The sequence below is a fragment of the Hyaena hyaena genome, unplaced genomic scaffold (assembly GCF_003009895.1).
Source record: "Hyaena hyaena isolate Hyena2069 unplaced genomic scaffold, ASM300989v1 scaffold_368, whole genome shotgun sequence".
Classification (NCBI taxonomy): domain Eukaryota; kingdom Metazoa; phylum Chordata; class Mammalia; order Carnivora; family Hyaenidae; genus Hyaena; species Hyaena hyaena.
Window position 1 is genome coordinate 33391 of NW_024080989.1, and position 12013 is coordinate 45403.

At 43.2% G+C, this 12013-nt stretch overlaps 1 protein-coding gene across 1 annotated transcript in view; it reads left to right on the forward strand.

Moving 5' to 3' along the window:
* CACNA1C (calcium voltage-gated channel subunit alpha1 C) overlaps positions 1-12013 on the forward strand; it is a 205855-nt gene that overhangs the window by 18487 nt on the left and 175355 nt on the right. Inside the window, exons 4-5 of the mRNA XM_039250015.1 lie at positions 1582-1685; positions 9144-9316. Of these exons, the coding sequence (XP_039105946.1) occupies positions 1582-1685; positions 9144-9316 (277 nt within the window). The remainder of the gene's footprint in view (positions 1-1581; positions 1686-9143; positions 9317-12013) is intronic.

The following is a 12013-nucleotide window of genomic DNA, read 5'->3' on the forward strand; positions in this document are numbered from 1 at the left end:
GTCCATTTCTAAGCAGGTGAGTGCCACACTCTGAGGTCCACTAAGGTAATTATTCAGGAAGCTTATATATTAGGAATTTGGATTCCTGTAAGGTAATTTCGCAAGGACAAAGTTGGAGTTCATTTTGGGAAGATAAGACTAAATCCTGATTGGTCTAGCCAGAAAGCATCAAAAGACGTAGATTTGAGAAACTAAATCAGAATAAACTTCCTGTTTGGTAAAGATACTGCTCTGTGACTTTGTGTCATGTTCACATCTACCCTCCAGTCAGTGATGCTGGTAAGTGTTTAACCAACGATTCTTCAGAGCAAAGGGGAGGGGGGACTGATCTGTGTCATTTGCACATTTCTGCCCACCATGGCCAGCTTCAGGCTACCATAGTGACATCACTGAATGTGGAACTGGGAAGAGACACAGTGGCTCTCCAAAGCCAAGCGAACCAATTCCAGCACATGACTGCCTCCAGCTACTCCAGGGGTTTGCAGCCTTTCAGAATGTTTCCATGACCCTTGTTAGGTGTGGTCACAGTCTCCAGGCTATACGCTGTTTCATCTAGGAAATATGGTTGCAGGACTAGAACTGTTCTCTGGGTATGTAACGAAAATGACTGTCTTTCCTGGGCCATGGCCCATAGTGCTTGTGAAGCACTGGACTTTTGCCTCTAAATCCTGGGCCCAGCTCAGGAAAGCCCCTTAGGATGGTCTCTCCTTCCTCACATCCTTGAAGGTTCTGGATCTCTGGCTGCATCAGTAAGAGCTGAGGCACTCCTGACACCAAGGTTAGGGTGCCCCCAGGGTGCAATGAAGATTTAATGCCACATAAACCCAACTGAGCTAAACTATCCTACACTGAAGAAATCATTTTTTTAGGTGGCGCACCTTCTTAGACAAGTGAAAACATCGAAGGAAGCTTTCTGTTCCAGAAAATAAAACAAAAGAGCCAGAAAAGCCTCCTCTTGAGGCAGAGCCTGCAAAGGTCCTTTATAGGTCAGGTCAGGGTCATAGGGAAGCATCTTGAACATCAAGGGTAACAGTGGTAACCATGGACCCTGGTTCAACCTCACTTGTCTCCAGTTCTGTCCATACCCTTCCTGCCTGCCTCCTCACTTTAACTCATTCTGCTCTCTCTTTCCTGCTCTTTTCCTGCTCTCATTCTGCTCTTCATCTTTCCAGATGCAGGACGCTATGGGCTATGAGTTACCCTGGGTGTATTTTGTCAGTCTGGTCATCTTTGGATCCTTTTTCGTTCTAAATCTGGTTCTCGGTGTGTTGAGCGGGTAAGCTTACCGTTTCTATGTACTCTTTACAATGCAGCCGAGCAAGGTCCCAGGTCCCACTATATCCATCACCAGGGTCCTCAGGGATGGGATCCTAACAGGCCAGGAAAACCAGGGGAAAAACAGTCCCTATTCAACCACAGATTCTGACCCATTGGCTGGGCAGGCTATTTGGCCTCCAATTTGTACCTAGAGGATCCCTAGGTCCCGGCACTGCTTGGGTCAGTGTCCAGGAGCCGGTGATGGGCACTTGGCCATGCTCGGCTGCTGAGTGTGCCTCACTAACTATCATTCCATTCTTCCAGGTCAATGATGCCGTAGGAAGGGACTGGCCCTGGATCTATTTTGTTACACTAATCATCATAGGGTCATTTTTTGTACTTAACTTGGTTCTCGGTGTTCTTAGCGGGTAAGCAGGACCAAGGAAAAAGGTCTTGATTTTATTTATTTTATTTACTCTTTCTGCTATTCCTGGCTTTATTCTTTTTTCTGGCTCTGATGAACCTGGGATAAGGCCACCTCAGGAGCCTTAAAGTGAATGTCCTTGGCCTGGCTGGACAGAGGATCAAATGTACAAGGATTAATCTGTTGGTTTGGGCTTCATGAGGAGATATCTAGACTCACCTGTCTCCTGCCAGCTCACCCACCACCCTCCTACCCTCAGGTGGCTATTCAAGTAGGCAGGATGCTTCTCCTTCTACCTTAGGAGTTGCATGGTGAGACCCTCAAGTCAAAAGGGTTTGGAAGCAGGGATTGCAGGGAAGATTCACAGACTGTGCTGTTAACACATGCAGCAGCCTTGCAAATAGGTACTTGCCTGATTACAGTTTGGGACTGGCTAACAGTAAAGATTTCAGATAGCTCTTATTCAGTGTTGAATGGACTGGGGTAATAAGAGTTGAAAAATAAATAAATAAATAAATAAATAAACCATTTTAAATAGAATATAAATAAGCAAATGCAGACTCAAAATAAAATTCCCTTTGATTCTAATTCATAGACACAGCAGTCCATGTCTTGTATGTCCTTTTCTGGATGGAAAGGGCAGTTAGCTGTTCAAAGCCATAGGTTATTTGATAATAGAAGAATTGGAATATACTTTCCCTTAAATTTACCTACTTGGCTACAAGTATAAAGTCTGCCTAATATTGGCCTTTCCTCTGATGAAGTTAAAAAGTGGTAGAAATAGCATATGGTTGAAGCACCCTGAGGATCACCCCCTTGATACCACAGAGACTCACAGGACATTTCTTCAGCCTACCTTCTTCTTCACAAGTCCATGCCAGCCATGCCAAGGCCTAACACCTAAATGCTCCTGGTGACCTGCTCGTGGGTGACCCACTCTGCTGCCTTTGCTACATGGGGGCGGGGGACAATCTATTTCTGCCCTGCTCAAGACAGGTCAGCTGCTTCAAATAGCCTTTCCTATGTCTCCAGGGACATTAATGCTGGGACAAAGTCAGGCATGATGGGAACAATTGCATTTCATTTTTACTAAGTATATAAACTGGGAATAGCTACTTCTGTCTCCTGCCATAGCCTAATGCATTGCAGGAGTATCAAGTTTAATTTTTGGGATTTGGTGAAAGAAAGAATCTGCTTCTACCCTCACTTCTTGCCATGGTGATGGCCTTTAGAGACTTTGATGACACCATGCCTTTTGCCAAGGTAAGGCCACACAGGAAAGTAGTGTCTTCCATCAAGGATAAAAATAATGAACAGAACAGCATATGCCCCTAATTAGCTGCCTGGAAGGTGGAAAGATCTTTATTTTTGTGTTCCAACACAAGAAAATGCCCCTGTGTTTATATGTGAATCACCAAGGAAAGCATTAAAAAATCCAACTTCAACACTCCTACCCAAGACACATTTGGATATCCCAGCTCCACACTTGTTAGATGCATAATGTTGGGCAACTTCACTCTTTTAAACAGTCTGAACAAATGAAGATAATAATACCAACTCATAGGTTGTTGTGATGATAGAGTGAGACCATTTGTGTAAAATACTCAGTGTATAGTAAGTGCTCAATAATGGTGCTGTCATGACAATGATTATTGTTTACTTGGTGCCTATCATAACTGGAATTATTGAATAGAATCATCAACCTTTTAAAGATAAGGAAAGTGAGCCCAGAGGTAAGTGACCTGTGTGACATCATTGTGCCAGCACTCAGGCACAGCCTGGACCCCATCTCCCCATCACTGTCTGTGGGATATACACTGAATGAACTTAAGCTGTAACACAAGCCAGAGCTCTGATCCTTTAAAAAAAAAAAAATGTTATTCCACTTTCTTACCCCAGAGATTAGGATCAATTCTAAGCAAGTGGAATCCTCCCCAGGAATCCAAAGTAGAGAATAAGCACTAGCCCATAAAGGCCCCTCCTTGAGCAGAGCATCTACTCACAGTCATTCTTGCCCCACCCCCCAGAAAGCTGTCTTCCTAGTGGTATCAAAGCAGAGGAATCAAATGGCAACAGTTGCTGATGTGAGAGAAAAGTTGTTTTGAAGACCATGTCTTGACCCAACTCAGTCCCATTGAGTGTGTGTAAAAATATCTAGCCCAGAACCTGGCACATAGTAATACTTCAAACGTGAGTTGATTCTGAATAGGAACACTAAGGCTTTCAGACTTTGGAACTGAACTCTGGAGTCTGTAAATTGATCTCTGCAGAATACCTTCCCCAACACCTGCTCCCTGACCCAGAGCGGAGTCTACTCCTCACAGTTCCAGAATTGCTGAGGGAACATTTCCCAAGCCTTCCTGGGCCTCTGGGCACATCCTCTGCCCAATCAAAGAAGTGTCTGTGGGCAGATATCTCCCCTTCTTAGTTTAAGGAGGCCTCCTAATCAGTCAACAGGGATGGCCATTCTGAATGGGCTGCCCTGAGTCCATGCAGTGACAAAACCTGGAACCAGGCTCTTATTGGCAGACCACATGGTGACAGTGGTTTCAGTTTTGAGTCACCATCTTGATCAAGCAGGACAATAATATAAAAGTCACCACAAGAATACAACAAAAATCTCACTTATTCATCAGTCAGACTTCTGATTAAGTCAGCCTTCCAAAAGTGTCCAAAAAGCTCTCAGAGCTCCACAAAATTCATTGTCCCAATGATAACATGAACAGTAACCATCATTCTCCATGGCAGGCTCTATGCATGGAGCTGTAGGTGTGTAATTCATTGAATGCTCACAACAACCCTATGAACTAGATGCTATTTATATCTCCATTCTATAGAGAATAAAATTGGGGCTCAGATGAGGAAACTACCTCAATTCTTACAGGTAAAAATGGAGGATCCATGGTTAAACCCAGCCAATGTGAATCCATAGCCTCTACCCCTATCCTCCATGTTATTCTGTCCCCAAACCCAGTTAACCAGCTAATCCCATGTTCCTAAATTAGAGTCAAGAAGTGAAGAGGTGAAGAGCAGGAAGTGCAGTGAGGAGGGATGAGAAGATCAGAGAGGAAGCAGAACCAACCCATGGCTGGCTGCTGGAAACAGCCACTGGGAACAGAAAGAACCCCAACAAGAAGCTGCAGGGCCACCACTCAGGAGGCTAAGTTTAGCACAGGGGCTGGCAGTCCTACAAATCTTAACAGTCTTTGAGAGAGAACAGAGCCCCTAACTCACTACGACTATAGCCTTGGAGCATTTCGGAACTGCAGGGATCTGAGACCCTACACCCATAAGTTAAGGATATTATTTTACAGTCCAACACAGTAACTCATCTTCATAAATTATGTCCTTCAGTCACCAAAATAAAAAAGGTTAAATTGTGCTTGGAGTGTTCTGTTCATGAAGGAAGAAAATATGACACTCTATAAAGTAAAAAATAGAAATTCTGAAATTTTGGTCACCAGAGGGTTAGGCATCCTTTATCTAGAACGTTCACATATGCAGAGCATCTTATTCCTTATGAGGCCAGATGGAGTCAGTGTAAAGAATATATATCTCATGGATTTTTCTTCCAAAATGGTTTCGTGTTCATTATGTATTGATCCTCACAAGCTTACAAGACTGGTATTACCACTGACAAGAATTGGATAATATTTGCTTTTCTCTCCAGAAATATCTGTCTCCAGACTACTAAAATTAAAGCAGTGACAGTGAGATTCCCGACATGGTACTTAAGTTGTAGTCAGGTAGAAGTTCCTGGACTCTGGAATCTGGACACTCTTTGTTTTAAGTTGTTGCAAACAGAGGATTTCAGACATGTGCCTTCAGTAGACAGAGAACTCAGGATCTCTTAGATGGAGAGCCATCCTGCCCGCTTTCCCACTGGGAAATGGGTATGTCTCCCCAAAATAGCAGGGCTGGTGGACAGGCATTTTGCAACCTGATAGCATACCTGGCCCATGTCACATAGTTAAGACACAATGTCTAGGCCCAGAAAGAAGCAAGAGAAATACCAGGACATGCATTCTTTGTGGGTGAAAGCAGAAGAGACAGCAACATCTATAGTCATTTTCATCTTCTGTGTCGTTACATTTTATGAGGCCACCATGAACACTGAGTTAATGAATACTAAACCATTACTCTTAGAAGGAAGACAGGGCTAGGATCCTGTGATTCTCTAGTCACAAGATTTTTGTCAACCAGCCAATACACAACCTTATTTTATGTGTGTTTCTGTTGAAAGGCATCTTATTTAATATACATTGTTGATTCATCAATGTTGTGCTCATGGCACTATCACTGATGCCTGAATGGAATTTATCTAATACATGTACTTTTTCCTTAAAGCACATCACAGCCTTCTTGCACTAAGGAACACTAGACAGCACTTCAGCACTGTCTTTGGGGGCTATTTTTAACAGAAAAACCACCAACAAAAAGTGCAGAAATATGAAAAACATGGCACTAAAGAGACCATAAAAAGTATACTTGTTTACAGTATAAGAGGTGAAACGAAGACAGAGTTTTGCCTTGCTTAACCTTGGCTGGGAATGTGATTCATTTTACCCCATGCTGCACACATATCTGCATATGACCACAAAGGTGCACAAGTATCAATTTGGGGGTTACAAATAAATTTTAGCGAGTAAACAAATTCGCAAATATGGAATCTGTAAATAAGGAGAATCAACTATATTGAACATCAGAGGGCCTAGAACCCCACCAAGCCTTCTGCATTGATTGGATTTTTCACATGCATCTCCCCCTGCATGCTTTACATTACTGAACACTGGCTCCAGTGTTTTCATTTTTCACGTTGGCCATTGCTGGCAAGAGCTATGCTCCTGCCTTATGACAAATGCCATGGCTATGACTGATTTTCTGGCCATCTCTGGTCCCTGGGCCCAGCACAGCCTATCAGGCCGGGGCTTCACATCTTCATTAGCTCAGTCCCCAGAGCAGGCACATGGCTGGCATCCAGGTGAGGAGATAAAAAGAACCAGAAAATCCCTTTCTGCATGGAGTCTGGAGAGAGAAACTTTGGCTCACCTTCCATCCAGCCACAAGCCTAGTTATACCCCTCACTCTATAGGAGCCAAGGGGAGCCAGCAGGGCTTCAGATCCAATTCCCTTCTCCATTCCCTTCACACCCCCAACACAACCTCATGGATGTTTATGTTAGTTCCTCAGAGACTTGGGGTATGAATGGTGAGCTTTTCTTCCATGGGGAAAATGCCATAACATAGGACTGGATTAATTGTCCCTACTCCAGTTTGATCCCAACCCGATTCTCCTGATTCCAGAAGGGTGCGTAGTTGTCTTGTACTATAACTTGAGCCCTCTGGAAAATAATCCAAAAGAGCTAAAGTGAACCCACAGCTATTCAGTCACCTTATAACCCCACACCCACTACACAGAAAAGGAATGGAGAATACACGTGTGTAAGGGCAGAATGATAATCCAGAGAAGGGTCCTGGAAGCACAGCTATCGGAGTGGATTTGCATGGGGAAGGAACTACCATATGAGGTGGTTATCTTCAGAGAACAAGCTTATAGCCCAGGTGGTATGCCCAGATATAGGGGACCTATCCATGTTCATCCCCAACAGCAAAAGGAGGGAGGGAACAAAGCAAGGCAAAGCTTCCATCTTCATTTTGAGCTGTCAATCTGGCTCCTTTTCCTTGGCATTAAACTCCCTGGGAAGAAAATGAAGGTACCTGCCAGTTGGCAAGAAGCCGGAGAAAGAGCAAGTTCAATCCAATTAGAATTGGATTTCAATCAAATTTAAGAAGAAAATTCCATCCAAAGCAGAGCATCATTAAGACAGCAGTTCAAAAAAACTCATTAGCTTGAGAGCCCCCACATCTCCCAATTAAAAAATTCCCTAGACCACTCCCCGTCCTAACCCATTTTCACCATAAAAATGAGGGTTGCTAAAAATCTGTGCTCTCTGAAGCCACACAAGCAAAATGCAAATACTAGATAGATAGTGGGAGTGGTGATAGAGGCACCTCTACAGGACTGAATGGATTCAGGAGCTGAGCTTTTGTCCCTCTGTGATTTGTTGCTGTGTCCTTCCCTCCAAGTTGCCTTTCCTTAGTGTAGTATGTGCAAGAAATTCCTTCAAGGTAATTGCTACAGCCTCCTGGCCTGAACTAGGTCTTTACTGGTAAGAGAAGGAGGAATCAGGTCTCTGTGAACTAACCAAGATGCCCAGTACATGTCTCTCTCTCTCTCTCTCACACACACACACACAAACATACATCACTAAGGGCCCCATTTTCCATAGACTGAATATCAAAGAACAAAATGCTCCTATAGTCCTATTTTGGAAGAAAAGGCATTAAGAGTTGAGAACTAGCATTCTTGAATATTACCTTCTGCTGCCAGCCCCTTCCTTGCCCAAAAAGTGAATTTGAAGTCAGAGAGAAAATAAGAACAGAATCAGGAACTAGGAAAGAAATACCGATTTTCTCAGAAATTTTTCAGTAGGCTCTTCTTCCAGCATATCCCAATCCAATTCCAATTTCTACTCATTATTACTTTAAACTGAATGCATCATTTAACTTTTATATCATCTTGCTTTTATATATTTTTCCATTCTGAATAGATTTCTTTTTTAACCAAAGGGGCAGCCCCCAGGACATTTTCTTGTGTCTGGAGTCCTCATTTGTCTCCTTGTGGGGAAGAACTTTCTCTAGATTAGAAATCCTTCCAGGCATGTTAAAAGTGGCAAAACAAACTCTAGTAATAATAATAGAGTTTGAGGAGGTTAAATCTCCTGGGCCTTAAGTCAGTGGTGTGCTGGTAAATATTTACCAATCCGCTCTTTGTGGGGAGAAAAATCCCTAGTTTGTAGCATTTTGCCAATTTCCATGGTGTAAATATTCCCACCGTGGCCAATTTCAAGCCACAAGGAGACATCAGTGAAGCTAGAGCAGCAAAGAGCAGTGCACGGTAGGCTCCCAGGAGCCAGTGCGGGTGAGTGGGCTTCGGCACACCACCGGTCCTAACGCCTTTGTCAGCTGGAGATGCTTGTAAGATTTTCCAGTGGCCACCCAATTCCAAGGGAGAATGAAAGTGCATGGTCCATAACTATTGTGGAGGTTTTTAGTGACTGTTTGAAAAGGGTTTCCAGGCCACTGGAGAACAGTCACTATTAAAAGGCAAATAGTAAGGGAAATGGAAATAAGGGAAATGGACTTCATCCATTTCTTTGTACTCTGGTGGCCTGTGTCAAGAATGTCTGCTTCGGTGACTTTCTGTTTATGTGAGCGTGAAGACAAAGCCTGGGATGAGAGAAAGCTGTCTGTAGGAAGCAGGGGCAGGTGGGCAGGTCTCCTGGTGCAAAGAGAAGAAACTAATCCCTTTGTTTCCTCTTATCTCCATCTCTCCTTCCCACCCACATGGCCCTCCTCCTCCGTGCATTCCCCTGCTCTGCCACTCCACTCTCTCTTGCCAGAGAGTTTTCCAAAGAGAGAGAGAAGGCCAAGGCTCGGGGAGATTTCCAGAAGCTGCGAGAGAAGCAGCAGCTGGAAGAGGACCTGAAGGGCTACCTGGACTGGATCACTCAGGCAGAGGACATCGACCCCGAGAATGAGGACGAAGGCATGGATGAAGAGAAGCCCCGAAACAGTGAGCAGCTGTCCTGTCTTGGGCTGGGTTCTGGGAGAGGGAGGAGATAGGGGCCAAAACAGTGAACCTTCTACCACCAGCTTGTCCTTATAGTTTGTCTACCTGGAGCAACATTTGTAGCACTGATTGCAATCATTTCTGCTCATAGAAATCAATCGCAGATGGGAAATAATAGCTGTTGATCTGTAAAACCTCATATTCCTTTTAGAATCTGAGTCTAAAAGACAGTTGAGATTTTGGTGGACCATTTTTTTTTATTGGACATCCTCCTCCAGGCTCCGTATCTTTGGGCAGGGGTTAAATAACAGTCTTCCCATTAGAGTTTTTAAATCCCTATGGTGTAGGAATCGTGTGTACACATATACCCTAACACACGTGTGTGTGTCTAACATGTGAATCTAGTTTCTTGTCCTTGTGAACAGGCATTAATTATGTCCATTGTGTTCAAACTCCTCCCCCGTTGATTTCTTTATGTTTCTACTCATTAGTAACTAAGTTCTAATCAGGAATCTGGGAGAAGGAGCAGGTGCAGGGAAAAGAGAAGAAAACAGTCAAAGATGTGAACAAAGAACAGAATGTCTGCACCCTCATTTCAGAGGCTGATTTAACTATCATCTATCAACTATTCCCTTTCTAATAACTCTGCTCAAGGGGAAAATACAAAATTAAAACACATAAACAACAAAGGACTGGTAACAACATAAATTAACAACCTAAAGAGACCTTTATTCTCTACTAAGTAGTTTGGCAAGTTTGAAGGCAACACCTTTGATGGACTGTAACAGTGAGCCATTATGCCATTGAGGATCTTTCTGAAAAAATACCTGGCACCTAATTTTATACTGTTGGTGGTACTGTGGAGTAGCTGAATAGTTAGTGGACTGAATGGTTTGGTGAATAGATAAGTTGTCCTGTAAGGGACAAAGAAGCTTACCTTAAAGACACAGGAAAATGACATCTTGGCTCCTCTCTTCACCTTGAGTCAGGGTGGAATACCTAACTCATGATTAATGTTGATGAACATTAATGGGTTTTTTCCCATGTTATTAAAAATGTGCAATATACACTAGTTGCTAAGAAATCAATTGCCATCCACATAGACATTTGGTTCTCCTGTTCTCTGGCTAAAGCAGGAGCTTCCATGAAGAAGTATGCTGCTTCCTGCCTTGCACATTAAGTGGGCATAAGTTCCAAGGATTTCCCAGTAGGAAGTATTCTTTGCTGCTGGAGCAGATCACATTGACGAGACTCATCTACCTACAATCTGGCTAAGCTTTGGGAAGAGCATACTGAACTGCCTACCCCAGTGGACAAGGTCTCTGCCAAATTTTCATAAGCTCAAACATGGATGAAATCAGACACTGGAGACTGTTGTGCTTTTCACCTTGTCCTCTTTTCTCATGGCTGGAGGAGACTTTTGGATCTGCTTCTCATCCTCAGCCAACCTGTCCTGGAAGGACAGAATAGGAACCTGGCTCATTCAGTTGTGGAGATGGTGGTAGAACCATTCTGGGGGATGAGGCAGGGAATAAGTATCAAAAAAGCAAGATATAGAGAGTAAAATAGACATTTGCAATGAAGTGAATGTGAGAGACTTAGGAATGGAGCCAGAAAACGGAGCCAAAGGACTGTCTATTGGGGAAGTCCAATTAAAAGCAGAGTTGATGTGATTAAATTATTAAGAAATTGGCAATCTAACAGATCTGCAGAAAAGGCAAGTCTATGGCTTAGTAACTATATTCTCTTCTTCATAGTTTGCCCTTCCAAACAAATAGGAGGAGAGAAATGCTGCTACAAATTACATGTGTGTTTCAATTAAAGTAGCATCCAGCCTTTGAAATTGTTAAAAGATTACAGGTTAGTGTATTTGCCAATTCTTTTCAGCTCAAAAATTAAGTAGTCTTTTAAGAGAAAAGAAATATATCACTCTTCATCAATGGCTCTAGCAACTTCCGGGCAGAAACCCTGTCAGCACTTACAAGATGCCACTGGTGGTTGGCACCTGTGAGACAGAGCTATCTCCAGCACAGGGACAGTTCAATGGCACATTCCGTGGTAGCTGGGCTTACCTAGAGGGGGTCCAATTACTCATTTTTTCTAAGAAAATCTGCAAAACCACTGAGGAAGTAGAAGGAACAGAGGTTGGGAAGACAACAGGAAGGGCATAGTTGGGTAGCATTTCTCTAAGTAACTAGAGTAAATGATGTTGCCAGTGAAATTATATACAAAATATATTCTAGTTCATTCATTCTTCCCTCCCTCCATCTGTCCACCCATCAATTAAGGGCAACTCTGTGCCAAGAACTGAGTTAGGCACTAGGGATATAGCAATGAACAAAATAGTCAAAACTCCCTGCCTTCATGGAAATTATATTCTAGTGGTAATATAATTAACTAGTAATATAAATTAACTAGTATGTCATAGAGTGGTAAGTACTGTTTAGAAAGATAAAAGAGTGAGAGGGAGACAGAAGTGTTGAGAGGTTGCAACTCTAGGTGAGGTGGCCAAGAAATACCTCACCAAGAAGGTAGCATTTGAATAAAGACCTGAAGGCAGTAAGGAAGTGAACCATACAGATATTTGGGGAAAGAGCTTTCCAGGCAGAGGGAACAGCCAATGGAAAGGCCTTGAAGCAGAAGGATGGCTGACATAGGAACAGAAAGGAGGCTAATGTGACTGGAGAGGAGTGAATAACA